General features: G+C 47.7%; 3 protein-coding genes across 3 annotated transcripts; 2 read left to right on the forward strand and 1 right to left on the reverse strand.

The window, feature by feature from the left end:
• Positions 1–1,421: 1,421 nt before the first annotated feature.
• I203_101830 (uncharacterized protein) lies at positions 1,422–6,453 on the forward strand (the record flags this gene model as incomplete). Its single annotated transcript, XM_065516964.1, has 2 exons — positions 1,422–1,543; positions 1,596–6,453. The coding sequence occupies 2 exons, from the start codon at positions 1,422–1,424 to the stop codon at positions 6,451–6,453; spliced, it is 4,980 nt and encodes a 1,659-aa protein (XP_065373782.1).
• A 7,880-nt stretch (positions 6,454–14,333) lies between these two features.
• On the forward strand, positions 14,334–16,281 carry I203_101831 (uncharacterized protein; the record flags this gene model as incomplete). Its single annotated transcript, XM_065516965.1, has 11 exons — positions 14,334–14,539; positions 14,616–14,714; positions 14,779–14,842; positions 14,952–15,042; positions 15,096–15,169; positions 15,238–15,283; positions 15,352–15,392; positions 15,464–15,605; positions 15,842–15,962; positions 16,074–16,164; positions 16,231–16,281. 11 exons carry the CDS (start codon positions 14,334–14,336, stop codon positions 16,279–16,281), a joined length of 1,026 nt encoding a protein of 341 aa, XP_065373783.1.
• Positions 16,282–17,020: 739 nt separating this feature from the next.
• Positions 17,021–18,405, reverse strand: I203_101832 (uncharacterized protein; the record flags this gene model as incomplete). Its single annotated transcript, XM_019146340.1, has 3 exons — positions 17,021–17,751; positions 17,815–18,024; positions 18,144–18,405. The coding sequence occupies 3 exons, from the start codon at positions 18,403–18,405 to the stop codon at positions 17,021–17,023; spliced, it is 1,203 nt and encodes a 400-aa protein (XP_019003873.1).
• Positions 18,406–18,848: the final 443 nt, after the last annotated feature.

An 18,848-nucleotide genomic window follows, 5' to 3' on the forward strand; every position in this document is an offset into this window, starting at 1 on the left:
TCATGTGAAGGTGCAAACGCCCTGTACGCCCACTTCTATCATGTCCAAGTATCTTCATATTGCTCCGCATGCACAAATGATAGGCAGAAACAACGTTAACTCAGTTTCTGTCCCCCACAAAATTTTCCTGTCTACCGTAGACTGTTGGCATGGCTGCTATTGAATATACTGTAGCCTTAGCAAGAACGGCTGTCTATGCTGGATTGCCAAACCTCGGAAAAGCGTTCGATGGCCGAATGATCGATCTCGTTGATTTGTTGTTTGAGGCAGTTGATCCAGAGCCATATCCACGGGTTCAAGCCTTGCTTGCTTAAAGCTTAAAGACAGTAAAAACTTAGCCAATCAGGTACGGGAAATGTAAGAATCATCGTATCATGAATATCGCCTGCTCTGCAGCCCAAAATGTGCTTCACCTCCATATCCCCCGTATCCCAGCTTTTATTGGTACATACCATCTCGGAGCGCGCAGCTGACATGTGTGCCTGAAAAGCAAGTAATTCACGAGGAGGCTGGCTGCTAAACGGTCAGCACTAATGATGGCGGACAGAGAGGTAAATGTTTGGACAAGGAAAGTCTTCGCGCGCGCGCACACAGTGCTGATGAACCCCTAGCTTGAACGATCGATGATTTCATGAATCCGCTGGTATCCCTCAGGGAGTAAAACACACCTCCCGTCAAACACTTCCACGCGAAGTTTGAATAAGTAAGCTTGCTGAGTGTAACACTCCAGTGAGACAACCACTTGTTTATCAATTGTTAAGCTCAGTTACGTGAGTGGTTTCCCGTATCAGTCTACAACGGTCCCAGTAAGTCCGAAGATCCTAGAAGCGAGAGAGCATAATTATTGGCATCTACGCTGTTGAATACAATGATTGCTCCCGAGCGGCTTAGACCCGACATGTCTAATTGTTACCACGTCCGTGATGTTCTCGTATTTTTACGGATGTTTACCCTATTCTTGCATCCAGTTTCTCGGCATAAACAAACACGCGAGATATCTGCCATAAAATATCATAAAACAGCATCCCGCGCAGGATCCCCCGGGTCACGGTTTTTTTTTGGGTTCCTGTCGATCCTGTTCCTGATTCAGGAAACCGGGGGGTGATTCTCCCTTGTCCAGGTCCGGCATGTAACCCGCGATGCGATTGAGATCTGCGTTCGGTTCAAGTTCGTTTCCTTCCGAGCCGGAGCACTGGCTGGATACCGTGCCGTTCCTTGTTCATGTAACGCACTTCTCAAATCAAGTGGAGGGGGGGAAAAATGATTGATATATAGACCCAAGATGGTATCATACTATTGATCTTCGCATCCCCACCTCAACATAAATCTTGTTTTTCGACTTCCTGTAGCTTTGTAGTGCCCACCACTTCAAGCTCTTCTTCATTCCTCTGGATTGAACCCACGGACAGATCGTTCCAGCAATGTTCTCTTACACTCTTTATACCTTTTTACAGCTCTTGACCTTCTTTTCGGTCGTCTCAGCGTACGCGGACACCGATACGATCACCTGGGGAGGAAGCAATGACCGAACAGGTTACCAGAAGTGAGTCTACCATGCACTCCATTGGGATATCGCTTGCTGACGTTCCTGGTAGTAACCATAATATGGACCCTGCAGTGGTCGGCAGCGCTCAATTTGGTCAGTTGTTCAAGACTCAACTTCCTGGGAACTATGGCGGGGTAGCGGAGCAAGTGTTCGCATCCCCGCTTGTATACACCACCAGTGATGGCGTTCAATATGTCTACATTGCCACTCAGCAGAACAACATCTACAAAATCAATGCCAAGACCGGCGCCATTGTAGCCTCTAGAAATCTTCACATTCCCTTCCTCACCGCGGATCTAGACGGCTGTGTTGATATCAACCCTCACGTTGGGTCGACAGCTACTGGAGTTATCGATCCAAACACCAACACTTGGTACCTCACTACCAAAACCTACGCAAATCAAAATGTGGTTGGTGCTCAGGGTCGACCAAATGGAAGATACTACGTTCATGCCATCAGTGTTGACGATCTCTCTGAAAGAAGCAATTTCCCGGTTGATCTCGAAGGTACGGTTGCACGAAATAATCCCGCCCGATCTTTCAATGGAGGTATCCATCATCAACGACCTGCCCTCCTGCATCAAGGACAATACATCTATGCCGGTTTCGCTTCCCATTGCGTTCAATATAACTTTACTGGATGGATTATGGGATGGGACAAGGACACCGGAAAGACCGTCGAGATGTATGCCACTGAGGGAGCTGGTGTCAAGAATACTGTCCCAGGAGCTGGTGTCTGGATGTCTGGTGGTGGTCTTGCGTCCGATAATGCAGGGTCCATGTTCTTCGCTTCCGGGAACGGTTACGCCTCCCAACTCAACGGCATTCCAGTAGCTGGACGTCAACCACCTACTTCCCTTGAAGAGGCTGCTGTGCATATGACCATTAACTCCGATGGTACCTTGACTCCTGTGGACTTCTTCATGCCCTGGGAAAAGACTCAGCTCGATGGCGCAGACAAAGATCTGGGAACTTCCCCGCTGGAAATTTTGCCAAGTCAATTCTCTTGTGGGAATGTCAAACGAATCGGTGTAGTAACTGGAAAGAGTGGTAAAACCTACTGGTTGAACCTCGACGACATGGGCGGTTACCAGAACGGAGCCAACAAGCTTGATAACGTACTTCAAGTCTACCAAAATGAGAACTCAGTTTATGCTGGTGCAGGTGTATATCCATTGGAAGGCGGTTATATCTATATCAACGTTATTCAGTACCCTACTCATGTCTTCAAATTCTCCTGCGACAGCGGTGTTCCCTCATTTACCAAAGTAGCCGATTCCCCCGAGAAGAACGCTTATATCCTTGGTGTCGGACATGGAACTACCACCTCCTTGAACGATCAAGCTGGTACAGGATTGGTTTGGACCCAAGACGTTGAAGGCGCAAATCTTCGTATCTATAATGCCGTGCCTCAAAATGGTCAATTGACCTTGATCAACTCTTTCAATATTCCTGGTACAACTAAATTCAGTCGACCGGTATTTGGTGATGGACGAGCCTACATGATCACCACCACTGGTTACTTCTACGGATTTGGTTCACCCGTTAATCTTCCTCTGAACTGTTCTTCGCCATACGACTTCGGCACAGTCAACCTCAACAACACTTCTGCGTACAAAACAATCCAATGTCAAGCCAGTGTGGACACCCAGGTCACCGGTCTTAGCATTAGTGGGAACAAAAACTTTGTCATCGGTAATTACTCTACTCTTCCGGTAACCGTCTCCAAGGGTAAAACCTTCTCATTCCAAGCGGCCTTCGCTCCCGGACAGGTCGGATCTCTATCCTCAGATGTATTGATCAACACCACTCAAGGTGCCACGACTGGATACACTACTAGTACTCCTGTCAGATTGAAGGGTACTGGTCAAAGTGTCAATGCTATTCTCGGAGTTACGCCAAACACAGTCAGTTTCGATGGTGTCATCACCGGTCAGCAAGTCGGCGGTGTCAGTCAATCGGTGATCTTGCTCAATCAAGGAAATGCCAACCTCACGATCACTGAAATACAGTGTTCCGATTCCAGCGAAACCGGTCCCTTCACTATCAAACAGATTACCAACGCTTCGGTTGTATGCGGTCCATTTACCTTCACCAAGATCCCCACGACTATCGCTGGTAATAGTCAAGCCACTGTAAACATTGCGTTCGATCCAACGACTTCCGGAAGCTATGCTACGTTTTTGAACGTGAAGTCCACTGGCGGGACCAAGGTGATCGATGTTCTTGGCGTGGCTGGTACATACCCAAGTGCTTTGCTTGAGTTTCAAACTCCTGATGGAACTGGTTGGGTTACATACGATAACACGACCGCTTTCTCCTTCGGAGATGTTTTGGAAAACACTTCCAGAAATCTCAAGATGCGTTTGACCAATCAAGGAACCAACAGTTCCACATCACTATCAGTCACCGTTTCGAAACCACCGTTCGGTGTGTCCGGAATCATCGGTGCCCAAAACCAGGTTGACCTCGCTGAAGGTACCATACTTGGACCAGGAGAAAGTGCTACAGCCACTTTATACTGCTCAGTACCTAAAAGCCAAATCAACGTCGATTCCTACTCCGGCTCTGCCCAATGGACCATGAATTTGGGTGATCCCTTGTTTGGTAAACAACATATTCAATTCGCTTGTAACGCCGTTAGCGAGCAATCTTTACCTCAGTTTGCCAACGGAACTTCGAAATACAGGTACCAAGGATGTTACAAGGAGAACAACCCTGGCCGACAGCTGAAGACCCAGATTTACGGCTCTTCTTCCAACACCAACGACATGTGTGTCAAGGCATGTTCCGATGCCGGATACACCTACGCGGGAACCGAATACCTTACCGAGTGTTGGTGTTCATCTTACCCTCCCACCTTGCAAGTTGACGATGCCAATTGTAACTACGCTTGTGCCGGTAACATCAACGAGATCTGTGGTGGTAACGGTATCGATGCAGCTGGATCATACATCTCTCTTTTCATGGACACTACCCAAGGTGCAGGCAGTGTACCAAAGGGTCCTTTCACGAACAACGGAACCAATGGATATAGTAGTATTGGATGTTACACTGAAGGAACTAATGGCCGAGCCTTGTCTGTAGGCAAAGGCTTAGGTCAAGCTACCAATGTCGCCAACTGTACCGCCGCATGTGCAGGATATACATACGCCGGTGTGGAATATGGTCAAGAATGTTATTGTGGTAATACCTTTGGTGTGGGATCAGTTGCAGCTCCCTTGACCGATTGTAACATGGTATGCGCTGGTAACAGCAGCGAATATTGTGGTGCCGGAAACAGACTCAACGTATATGCCCTCAACTCTGCAACTACCTCGACCTCTTCCGGTGCATCAGCCTCAGCCTCCATCTCCGTTTCTACGTCCACCTCTGCGACTTCGTCCGCTTCAGCTACCCCTACTGGACCTGTGCAACCTCTGACAGTTGGATCATACAAATTTGTGGACTGTCATACTGAAGCTACCAACGCCCGAGCTCTGACTGGCAAGACCGTAGCATCTGACGACATGACTCTTGACAATTGCGCTGCAGCTTGTTCAGGTTTCCTCTACTTCGGTGTAGAATACGCCAGAGAATGTTATTGTGGAAACGCGCTTTCCGCTGGAAGTGTTACTACCTTGGACGGTCGATGCTCGATGCCTTGTAAGGGTAACGCACTTCAATACTGCGGTGGTTCGAATGGTCTTTCCTTGTACATGTTCAGCAACACAACTACCACATCCACCAGTGCAAGCGCCTCAACTTCTGCGTCCAGCTCTGTGTCATCGGCTATCTCCTCCTCGACCGCAACTACGTCAAACATTACTTCTGTGCCCCCCTCATCTTCAACAAGCATTGTAGCTTCATCCGTGGCTTCTTCCAACACGTCTTCGATATTTGCTTCTTCGTCCGCTAGTATCGTTGTTTCGTCCTCAAGCTCTGCCACATCCGCCTCTTCAGCTTCCTCTTCGTCTGCCTCTTGGTCTTCCTCCTCATCTGCCTCCTCATCTACCTCTTCTTCATCTGCCGCCCCATCGTCAAGCTCGGCATTACCTTCTTCATCTGTCATCGCTTCATCCTCAGCAGCAGCCTCATCGGTCGCGTCATCATCCTCAGCAGCTCAATCGTCAGTCTCCAGCTCGATGCCATCAAGCTCCACATCGATTGCATCCAGTAGCTCGTCGTCAAGCAACTTTGCTTCAAGCTCTGCACCATCCACTATAAGCTCTGCAGTCGCCTCGAGCTCGGTCGCACCGTCATCCTCCGCTTCGAAATCTGCTTCATCGACAAGCTCGATTGTGCCTTCCGCTTCTGTGTCGGCCACGCCATGGCAATACCTGGGATGTGCTAACGAGACCAATCCCCGAGCATTGAGCTTGGCAGCGACCGCATCCAACACCATGACTATACAGCAATGTCAGAGCTACTGTCTTTCCAAGAACTACCCTCTGGCTGGTCTTGAGTACGGACGAGAGTGCTACTGTGGAACCGCCTTACAATCTTACAGTACTCTCGGTTTCACGGGATGTAACATGCCTTGTGCTGGTAGCGCCTCCGACACATGTGGTGGTTCCTCTCGATTGTCCGTATACAACTACACCTCTTACGTAGCACCACAATTGATCGCTACGGTAGGAACCTATCAACTTCAAGGATGTTATTCGGAGCCAAGTAACGGTCGGGCCTTGTCGGCATACAGTTTCTCAAACTCTACCGGAATGACAGCCGAATGGTGTGTCTCGGGATGTCAATTGAAAGGATACGCCTACGCTGGTATGGAATATGGCCAAGAATGTTGGTGCGCTAATACCCTCAGTACGAGCTCTACCAAATTAGCAGACTCAGCTTGTAATATGCTTTGTCCAGGTAATCAAAGGGAATACTGTGGTGCGGGATCGAAATTAGCTCTGTACAAAGCGAACTAAGCGCTATGATAGGGGATGGGCGGACAATTGTCATTTTGACTGATTGATTAGATATGAGTAAACCAAGCTTAACGCTCATGAACATTTTTTGGGATTTATATAGTTCATATTTTGGGAGTTTATATATGAGATACAATGCATAGTCATCAAAATGTCATTTGCAGCGATAAAAAAAATGGCAGACTGCTACAGAGTAACCTGTCAAAATCAATCCACATACCAGTCAAGGCGATCCACTATAGCCATTGATACGACATCTTCATAAGTCAGTCGTACAAAGGTGGCTTCTTAGCGGAATTACCTTTTTTGTTTGTGGTTTTATAGAGGCAATTCAGGGTACCAATTTTCATCTACGGCCATAGAAGGTATAAAACATCGCATCCCGTCCGAAAAAAGCACCGCATCCCGTCCGCTCTACGGCCATAGAACCCAAAAAGCACCGCATCCCGTCCGCTCTGCGCAGTGAGTAGCTCACCCGACTAAATCGACACCGCCGATCACGAATATCGACACGAGGAAGCCCGGGGTGGCCTCAGTCGCCACCACGGCAGCCCTCAAGACCATCACCGACAAAATTGACACCAAGATCACCTTCAAGACGCGCCTTTTGCTGTCATCAGCTCCCTTCTACAGCTACAAACTCCCTTTTTCGACCACTTGTTCTACTCGTTCTCACCTGTCCCGTGGTGCTACTAGCTAGTCCACTTCACTATCACTATCCTCCTCTTCACCATCACCGAGAACACAGTAGCGGCCTGTGCGTCAAGTCCGTTGTTTACACCTCGAAATAGTAGAATATCAATCAACCAACCTGGACAACCTCCACCGCGACCTCCACCCATTGTAGGCGGCTATCACCGCCAATCTTGTCCAGCCGGGGTTCATCCACGGCTCACCATACAAACCACAGCCAGGCCGTGGTGTAACCACGGCCAACCAAGGCTGGGGAGGACATTGATTAATCTCCGTCAACAATGGAGCCGCCTCCACCCTATCACGCTCCTGGGTATCTCAAGTCGACAACTGCATCAGCAAGGAGGGTATCGACTGCTTCGACAGCATCGGCGTCCTCGCCTCGTCCTAGGCCTAGGGCGGGGGACTTCTTCGGCGGTATTTTGCAACTCTCCCAGGCGGAGCTAGACCGAGAGGCCGTCAACGCGGGGAGATCGATTCGGCGACGTTCGCCCCGGCTGGATTTGCCCCCAACTCTTGGGACTATCGACAAGCGTCGTCCCTCACCCCCAGCGAGCCAACCACCACCTCCCCCGCCTCCACCGCCAGGGCTGACACAATGTCCGCTCTGCCCGGAGTTCGCAGGAGAGGATATCTTCCAGCACATCCGCCGTAACCACAAGGGGTACCCGTTTCAACAATCCGACTTCCCCCCCAACACAGTCCTTGTCTGCCAGGGCTGCCGATCGGTCCTCAAAGTCAGCAAGACGGCGATGACGGTACATAAGAAGAGTTGCAAGGGAAAGGATAGTAATGGATCGAGGGAGTTAGCTAGGAGACGGAGTGGAGGAATAGTACAGGATAGTAGGAGTAGGACGATCAGCCAACAACTCACCAACCCAACCACATCTGCAGCGACACCACCTGCTCCCCCTCCCATCGCTCCGCCACCTCCTGTGCCTCCAACATCACCGCCGCCACCACCACCAGCACCGACACCACCTCCTCCTCCACCTCCTCCCCCGACGCCCCGTCCTCAATCGACAACACCCGAACCCCAGCTTCACGACGTCTCCGACCTTGTCCCTCTCCCAGGCTCGATCAAACACCTTCACCCCAATCTTGTCAAGCCCTTCATCCATGCCGCCTCGAGATTGTCAGTCAAGTTTGTCGAGGACCCGTCAGCCCGCAACCTATTCGATATCCTTGCTCTGGTCAAGGTAGGGCTGGTACCAGAAATGAGGAACGGTCACACAGCGGTGGTGGAGCGCCTTGCCAACTACCCTGCTGTGGCTTGGCCAGCCTCAAGGGGCAGGGAAGGATCTACCAGGAGTGACATAGTGAGGGCAAAGGAACTGGTGGAGAGCGGTTTAGTGGGGAGAGCTGAGCGGGTGCTCAACAACAATGTCAAGATAGCGCCTCTCAACGATGCGACTATCCAGTCACTCAAGGATAAGCATCCGCGAGGGACTGATAATCCATTCTCCCTCCCCTTGCACCAGGGCACATCGCATGCTACCGCTCCGGAGGACGAGGATATTGCCAAAGCGCTAGAAAGCTTCAAGAAGGAGACAGCGCCTGGTCCGTCCGGTTGGTCAGTCAAACTGCTTCTCCTCTGTCATGTCGGCTACCTCCACGACAAGGTTATTGGTATAGGGATTTACGTAATGGATAACGACCTCGGTTTTAGGACAACGATATCGATCGATATCGTTGGTAGAAAGGATATAGGAGAAGGACAGGTTTTATTGTAGATATCATTCAACTTCGTTCATTCAACTTCTACTATGGACATTGGACTTTCAGGATAGTAGATATATATATCCTCTCTAATTTCGTATTCATGATGTTTCCCCTCATGAATTCTCAATTGTTGTCTTGTCTTACTATTGATTCCACGATATCACTTCGTACTTCAGTATCTCCTCAAGGCTACATCTCTATTGTCCCTTGGAAGTCTACCTGTCTAGCTGAGTACTTCGTTTCTTTAGCTAGGATATCGTTAAGTCTCAACGATATCGGGTTAGTTGAACGATTTCGTTGCTTGTACCAACGAAGCGTTCATCTCTTATATTCGGTTAGATTAGTATATCATCCGTCGTCCTCTTATCATCTGCTCGCCTACTTAGGCCGTCTCCTATACGATTAAGGCCGTCTACTGAGGTCTTAGTTAGATCATCGTGACATCCTCGCCTCATCCGACCCTCACTTCAGAGCCTTCCTCAACGCCCTCACATCGCAGGTGGCTGCTGGCATCGCAGTAGGCCAGGAGCTGCTTTGTGCAGCCAGGATTACCCCTCTGATCAAACCTGACGGTGGTGTGAGACCGATAGCGGTGGGAGAGATGTTTTACAGGTTGGCTATGAGGGCCATATTCACGGTCAACATGAACAAGTCATTCCTGTCAGATCGTCAGTTTGGGGTGGGAAGCAAGGGTGGTGTAGAACCCATCACTAGGGCAGTCCAGTTTGCTATCGACAAGCACCCGGCCTTCCCCTACACTCACCTGGTATCCCTCGACGCTTCCAACGCCTTCAACGCTGCAAAGAGGTCCATCACCGCTAAAGCAGTGCGGCAACACGCTCCGAGCCTCCTCAGACTGGCAGCCTGGTCTTACAACAACCCCACTCCCCTCTATGTGCACGCCGACGGGGTAACTCACACCCTCAGCTCATCAGAGGGGCAGAGACAAGGCGATCCAATGGGGCCCTTGTTCTTCTCCATCACGATCAGGAACTCGGTAGAGGAACTACAGCAGCTACTTGGCCCCCAATATCTGGTTCTTGCCTACCTCGATGACATTTTCATCCTGGGCCCTGACGACAGAGGACTTAGGAATGCGATGGAACACTTTGGGAAAGAGGAATCTGTCATGATGGCCACGGTCAATCAGGACGTCTAGTTGCCTATATAGCCGGCGGAAATTCCGAGTTGTCGGAATTCCCGATTGTTCCCTTTTGTGGTTCAGTGGTTACGACCGGCTACGTCTACCATTGTGACAGTATCGGGAATTCCGACAGGCCCCGGGTTCGAGTCCCACCATCGGCGCAGACTTTTGTGCTCACGTTGGCCTGCGTAAAGCCACCCGGAACACCTTACGTAATAGCGCCCTTACGTAAGCCGGGCGCAGTTTTCGGTTCAGATAGGCGTAAATCTAACCCATAGGCGCAAGAGATCGCCAATGACCATAGAGTTGCGAGGTCGCGCCCTCCCTCTCCCTGGGGAGGACCGTAGTGTCATGATGGCCACGGTCAATCAGGACGTCTAGTTGCCTATATAGCCGGCGGAAATTCCGAGTCATCGGAATTCCCGATTGTTCCCTTTTGTGGTTCAGTGGTTACGACCGGCTACGTCTACCATTGTGACAGAATGCTTCGAGTCCTGGCAGCTCAGGCGAAGAGGAAGGTAGTACTTCTGCCGGAAGGGAGGGAAGATGAGAGGGCCCCGTTCTGCCCATTGGTACTCTCTACCGGAGGGTACCAGGACGAGGAGACAAGGGACAAGCTAAGAGAGTGGAAAAAGTGGAAAATGCCAGGTATTTCTTATATTTGGATGCTTACAAGCGTGTCAGTAGCCCTGGCCAAAGCCCGGGGAAGATCCTTCCTTGGTGCGATCGATAGATAGTTAGTCGTTCATTAGATTTTAGTACCGTAGCTGTGCTACGCACGGACCCTTTCCATATATTTGCTTCCTACTGTATATATCGAATTGGCATGTATCTAACTCTGCGCAATTAAAGCTGCCTATCGCTCGGTTAGTACCAAGGTGGGGGACCACTTGGGAATCCCGGGTGCTGTAGTTTTTGTTCGGTCCGAATTCTTGTTTGCTCAACAGGCCCACCGACATAGAGTGAGCAAGCAGTCACCTTATCTCAGCTGGTTTTGCTTCTCGGTGTCGGATTAACAGGTACGATCAATCAGCCACTGATGTGTTTGTCTTTTATCCTGAATTGCTGTTTCAACGTTCTCTTGGAGTGATCACAGCGTATCTGAGTGATCATAGCGTATCTGAGTGGTCATAGCGTATCATCAAGCCCATACTTGTAAAAACAACGGATGTCCAATACACCTCACGAGCGAGCACTGTACGTACCACGGAGGACGAGAATAGTAGTCCGACCGAGCTCGGCAAGTATCTCGAAGATTGAAGGATGTGGTTGATCCCGCATGGCTGAAGGAAGGCGCGCAACAGAGGCCGAAAGTTCGGCAAAGTATGCCATCTTCGAGCACACTGTACGCCTGATGACAAGATGAGGTATATAGAAGATCACAACTTCACAAAAGCAAACTGAATGATGCCATACATCATCAAGAACTGGCTGCCAGCTACTGTAGAGCTGCTCAGGCGGCTTATCATGAAGTGCATTCGTGGATATATGGCACCGCAGGTCACATAACTTGTGACTCTCCCTCTGAGACTCCCCATCGGGCTGAACTCCCATTCGGCAGGTTAGAACGAGTATCATACTTTGTCCTCAAGCGGCGGCAGATCGACTTCCATTGCCAAGTGATCTCTCAGTACGGTTGTATCGCCTTGGCCATCAGTGAGTGTGGCAGTAAGCGTAGTCGAGGTGCTGAAGTGACTAGGAGTATACGCGGGTTTATTGAATCGGACGTCGACTTGTATTTGGGTGAAAGGGACGTTCTTAGAGTCATTGGCTCACTTACTGACCATTCCACCCAATTTGGTGCTCATTTGGGCCGAGATCGCATTGAAAGTCGGTAAGAAGTTTGTGTCGGGCGCAGACTGTTGACATTGCTTGTAGTACCTCGTCAATGCTTCGTTGGACTGGTGAGCTAGTTCCAAACGAATCTCACTTTTGCGGCTTGCTATTTCAGCTTGCGTTAGATTGAGAGCCCCAGTATAGCTGGGCACTTTGAATTCAGACATGATAAAGTATGTAAGATACGATGAAGAGGATTGAAGTGGATTGGAGTTGGAATAAATCGATAAGCAAGATGAAAGATTTTTATACTTTTTTTCTAGCAATTTTAGGATTGACTTCTCCACCAGAGCTCATTATAGTGCGCAGGAACTCTGCGATCTCTAGAGACCTCTGTCGGTAATGAATTGGACTTCGCTGAGTACGAGAAGCGACGAAAAGCAGTCTTCTGTCTCTGCGAAAGTCGCAAGATTTATTCTCTGAAGGGAAGCTCACCTTTTATTAGTTTTCAACCTTCCAGTTATACCCAAGGGTTGATGCGAGCTCTATAAAGTATAAAGGTGCTGTGCGCATGGAGGGTGTATCGCCGGATTGCGGAGGACTTGGATTGGCACTGAGTCAAATCCATCTCACCGGAGGCCGAAGACCCTAAAACTTTCCTGGTGGGAGAACCTTTTATGAGGTTATATGAAATTTTTGAGCCTTCTTTCTAAGATTTGGCTTCTCGTACAGGCATTGCACGTCAACCCCAGGGATACTGTCATTCTGCACAGCATGTCGGGAGCAAGGCGTAAAGGCGGTGCTTTGAGTTGAACATGAGTCATGCTGTACAGCCAAAGCGAATCATCCTTCAATTTGCATTTTCTTGCTTCACTTCGAGAAATCCTTGTTGAAAGAATGTCGTGTTATTCTCTTTTGTTCGTCGGTAGTATTCAGAGCGACAAGTCTTCTTGTCTATCCTTTGGCATGGGCAATCATTCACCTGATAAGTATGCCACGGTCCTTTCAGATCGCATGCGTTGCTTCTATTACTCTCTATAAGTCACCACGAACATTGTAGCTTTGTATGATATATGTCCCCACACAGTCATTCCTCGACGGGGCACGGTCTTGCATTCCACAATTACACTACTGAACTACACCTCAACGATAAAACTGCCAGACCTCTAAGGAACAATTGCTATACGGAATGTCCGCAGGATCAACGGGTACTTTCGATGACAGCGGCAATCGTGCAGCTATGATGGACGGTCATCGCTGAGAGTTATAAGAGTCACTGTAATATGTACAGTGGTCGAAGGATCTCACAGGCATATTATCGAGATGGCAGTTTGAAATACAACGTTGAAAGCGTTTTCGAACTGAGAAGTGAAAATCCCTCAGTCACAGAGCCAATTACACACACTGTCAACCAAACACTCAGTTTCGCCTGTTCAGAGATGGATCTCAAACAATTAGGTGGAGGAACAATCCATAGAGTACTGCACCACGAGGAACCAATCTCATTGGTGCCGTTCGTTGCGGCTGAGAGAAGGGATCCGCAAGAGGTGTACCGAGATAGCCTTTCCAAAAGAGAATTATAGTCGAATTGATGTCTGACGATGATCTGACGTTTGAATACATCCACACATCTATTCATCCTGTATGTTATTTGTATGAACTGACCGAGCCACATCATCAAGAAGATACAGAAGCATTCAGCTCGATATTTCTGAGCGATTGCGTGCATATGATCCGTACTCCATCAATTCTCTCTTAGCTGCCAGGCATGATCAGTCAGTTATGAGTACTGTACTCCGGTTAGTCATCACAGAGGATATCCGAAGACAAAGACACAAAGGGAAAAAACAAATCAAATGAGAGAGATATCAGACGCATGGACGGTCCGTGGGACGCAATGTCTTCTCTGCAGTACCACCCACCCACCACCTACGTCGACAGCATCAGTTGTCATGTTGAATTCACCTCAGGGACCGGGAAGTACGGAAACACAGTTTGGTACACACATCCCTCATTCCGGTTATCAATCACATCTCCGAGACCGGTACAAACTGAAACCCAATTAACAAGGTTTGTAATCAGCTGACAGGAAGATCACTGGTATTCGTAGATGCGATTAGGATGGGATCGTAAATGTTTGTAATGAATGCAACATGTAACACCACGTTTGTCATTAATTGAATGTATATAATTTATTTAGATGGAAAAAAACCAGAGAAAATAAATACCATCGCACGGTCCACATGAACCCTTATTCCTGGAAACCAGCAACAAGAGTGGAAAAAAAACATCTCCTGTCTCACTTTTTTCATATCTATCTCTCTCTCTCTTACCATCATCATCAACATCAACATACACTTATAATACCTACCTCTGACTCAGTCATCTGGTAACTTGATCTCTAAGCGGACAAGGACCTCTCTCCCTCTCTCACATTCAATCGTGGACTCTCTCCCCCTTTTCTTTTTCTCATACCGACATCTCGACGCGTCTTTTGCATAAACAACCCTCTTTATAATCTGAACACTCACACCATATCAACAAAATGTCACCTTTCTCAGCATGGACACCTGGACCAGGTCCGCTCTACACCCTCATCACCTCTGCGTGGGAGACACTCGGTGTACCCAAGGTACCTATCCAGTACAAGACCTGGGTACCTGGATCATCCCCCCTCTCAACTCAGAAGGAGGTCGTAGCTGCCATCGGTACCTACCTTCTCGTCATCTTCGGCGGAAGAGAGCTCATGAAGTGGGTCATTTCATTCCATCCTCATATCATTCAGTATAATTCGAGACAATACGCTGATGCAATGGTAATCGCGCAGGAAGAGACAGCCTTTCAAGCTCACTGGTCCATTCAGATTCCACAACGTTTACCTCACTCTTGGTTCAGGGCTTCTCCTCGCGTTGATGCTTGAGGAAATGCAAGTGACTTTCATCTCTCACCCGTTTTGTTGGATTCTTACCGATATGCAATCGTTACCGCAGTGTTCCCATGTTCCTCAAACACGGTTTCTTCTGGTCAATCTGTAACCCCACCGCTTTCACTCCTGTAAGTTAATTTCACCCTCTCCTGTCCCCATCCCCAAAAAATCGGGTGATCCCAAAACAACACTTTATGCTTATGTGAGACATGCTAATGTCATTAAATATCTCAATAGCGACTCGTTACCTACTACATGATCAACTACTACATCAAATACGTTGAGCTTATCGACACCGTCTTCCTCGTTCTCAAGAAGAAACCTTTGGGTGAGTCTTTCGTACTGCTCACGGTCGCGAATGGTCGCTGATTGACTGTCTAGCCTTCCTCCACGTCTTCCACCATGCTGCTACTGCAATCTTGTGTTTCACTCAACTCGAAGGAGAGACCTCTGTAGTGAGTATATCCGAGCTATACCAAGTTTTGTAATGCTCTCAAAACTGACAAAGTTAATCAATCAATAGCAATGGGTCGTCATCACCTTGAACCTCCTCGTTCACGTCATCATGTGTGAGTGTCTAAAAGTCTTGAAACAAATCATCAGATTGGCTAGCTAAATCTTTGCTTTGTTCTTGTAGACTACTACTACTACGCTACTGCTGGCGGTGCCAAGATCTGGGTTTGTTCAGTCACTTCTTTCTACAGACAAAAACAATGTTCCATTAGCTGATTGCGCTTCTCGTGATATAGTGGAAGAAATACCTCACCTCGATGCAAATCACTCAATTCATCATCGACCTTTTCATCGTCTACTTTGCCAGCACGTTTTTATTCTCATACCGTTTCGGGCACAACCAATATCCAAACTTACCATTCCCAGTCTCACCTTCTAGTTCGCTTAATTTTCTTTTCTTCTTTTTCTTCTTTTTGGTAAAATCAAACCCTACCTACCTACCTACCTACTCACATCCAACCATTCAGTTTGAATTCCTAGGAATTACCAATGGAAATACATTATATAGACCTGATCACTTCCCGACCTACCAACCTCTTCATTCTTCGCTCTTATTTGGTTGTGCCCCATCAAAGGGCGGTTAATTTTGCTAACCGATGTCATTGTGTTTACAGCTTACAATCACTTCGCCACGACATACACACCTTTCCCAACTGTCGGTGATTGTGCTGGAAGTGAGGGTGCAGCACTCTTCGGTTGTGGTCTTTTGACTTCTTACCTCTTCTTGTTCATTGCGTGAGTATTTTACTTCGTCTACTAGTCCCTGGACGAGTCGTCGCGAGATCAACCTCATAACTCCTTCCAACCACTCGAAAGACGTCTCGCTGACAACTATTTCATTCATAGCTTCTACCGAGCCACTTACAAGAAAGGTGCCGCCGCCAAGAAAGCAGCCGCCAACGGTAAAGCCGATGTCAGAGGATCATTCAAATCCAAAGTGAGTTGGACTGAGATCTGTTGTGATCAGTATGAAGATCCGATCAACTGACTTCTTGTTTAGTAGGTGATCGTTCAGAACAAAAGAGGGACAACCGTAGTCACGGAAGTCCAATAAAGTGGACGAGGGCAAGATAGACAGTGATACGGAGGAGGATTAGGGGTGCGATATGGGATGGATTTGATCCAAATAGAATCAGAATGACGGATCGGGGGATAACGGAAAGGAAACGGAGTATACCAGAGAAGACGATACATTTGCTTATAGCTCATCACAAGAACCTCATTTTCATCTTCAATTTCATTTGATTCCCTTTTTTCCCATATATCCATTTTACATTTTTTTCTCATCTTTCTTTACTTCGAATATATCATCTTTTTGGTCTTTCATTGGGACTCAAAAATTCATACATCAAACTCATCTATGTCTTTTTGATACCATGCAGAAAACATACAGAAAACGTCGCGCAGATATATTTTCCTACGTCTTCAATTAGTATGTCATGGTCAAGTTCGCATGCTCGCCTTCATATCACTCCTATGACGAAGTCATCAATACAAGATTGCGCAAGGTATAGATCTACTGTCCAATTGGCAGATGGTTTACATGTATATATGTATGTGCATCGATAAACCTGAACATGGTTGGATTGAATGATATGATATCTAATTAACAAGCGTAAACAGTTTTTGGATGTAACTCCCATTCTCTCTTTCAATTGTCTTTTCTTCCTTTCTAGATGGTCAATTGTCTCTTCCTTCTTGTTACTTTCAATTCTCCCACTTCGAATCAAAATGCATTTGCAATAGCTCCAAGACATTTTGTCATTGACTGTTCAGTATTTCTCCCACATTACTCATTCCGGTTTATCTACCTTTGGACTCTTTCCTGGACTTGGAATCCTTTGAAACTTGGGCGTCGAAGCGATTTGTATGAAATTTGGAGTTCTCGGTACTTCCAACTCATCACCACCTTGTTCTCCTTTCTCGTTATTACCAATCTGTTGTGGGCGTTGTGATAAGAGGGTACCTTCCAGTTCTATCGTATCTTCCACCATGAAATGCCACCAGGCAATGGTAAGCGGTATGGTACTAGCGTGCCATAACGAATGAGCGTCGATTATCCTAAACACAGGTGAGAAATCCAATAATTCAAATGTCATTGCTAAAGTGGTTAAGATCACTAGAATAAAGGGGGTCTGAGCTTCTTTAGGTTTGGGATTTTGCGTAAGAGGATCATGAGGTGGATAAGGTTTTGGAAACGTATAGGTCGTACCTAAAAAGGTCATTTTAGGATAAGGATATTTGAAAGATAAACTCCAACTTATCCACAACACGTTATGAATCGTAGCCAAGACGAGATTGAATTTCGTATGATATCCATATGGGAATGAACCGAAGGGAAATGAGAGGAGGTAAGTGAAATGACCCAAAACGATGAATCCGATGATGGCTGAGATGGGAAAGAGGTAACGGGAAGTTGATAAAGGTGTACGTAAGTGGAATACCCGGACGATTGAATAGAGAAGCGTGAAGGAGATTGTTAAAGTTGCTGAAAAGTAATCCAATCGTTCGGTCGTTGGTGTATCTATAGACAACATAGCAAGATCAGTATGACATTACTGTGTTACGAGGAAATATCGAGACTCACCTCTAGCATGAAAAACTGTACTCCATATCCAAGTATTGACCTGGATCCAACCCAACGCACTCAACCAGTTCCTCATCCCATTCTCCTTTCTCACCCTTCGACGAAGTTGTTCGAGACCTTTCAGATTGACGCACAGGTTCCCAAGAGACATCAAGATCGAGAAGGGTTCTTGGAAGGGTCCAAGTCGGTAGAAAGCCCATTTACCATAGACTATGCACCAATAATGCACTGTCAGCGATGCAAGTAATAGAATGATCATGATAAGATAGGGCCATAACGTATCCCACCATGTGATCTTGAGTAACCTCGCTTGGCTTGGTCTCACTCACATTGATGAGATTTACTTCCCGGTCTGATATTGTCCGTAAACGTGTGACCGCACTCATACGCGCAATTTTCTTTGCATGTCCAACCGAATGCCCTCAGGTAGCTCGGTAGGGGAGGTTGATGAGGTTCGCAGTATGTCAATTGACAGCCTTTGAGACAATGTTGGAAAGTCGGATTACGATCGCCTGAGGAAGCTATGATGGGGATGGCGATGAGGAACAGGGTGAGAAGAAGAACGCGGACCAGATTCGGACGGGTTGACATGTTGCAGGCTCTTGACAGTCTCTTCCTGTTCTGTCTTGTTGTCTGATTGAGCTGAGCCGGACCTGTCGATTGATGTAAGAAGAACTGGATGAGCAGTGAGAAGTGAGAAGATGGACGTAGTTGCAGTTGCAGAATTGCGAAAACACGTTTGAACACCCTACTCGTATGCACGCGTTCGGAGTGATGTAGTGCGAGTTGTAATCGGTGTTAGGATGAAAACCTAATCAAGCGAGGGGACTATTTCGATTCCGCTAATGACCCATTACGAATCTGTAACGTCGATTGCCTCCACTTTGCATCTTCATCTTTCATCTTCCTCCTGCTTGGTCCGTGTCCACCCAACTGGATCGTCCTCTACCCGGTCAGCTGCATATCGAAGGAAAGCTCACCTATACCTGAGCGCCTGCACGACGACGACTGAGCAGGGCTAACACATTCGAACG

This window comes from Kwoniella mangroviensis (assembly GCF_000507465.2).
Source record: "Kwoniella mangroviensis CBS 8507 chromosome 1 map unlocalized Ctg01, whole genome shotgun sequence".
NCBI lineage: Eukaryota > Fungi > Basidiomycota > Tremellomycetes > Tremellales > Cryptococcaceae > Kwoniella > Kwoniella mangrovensis.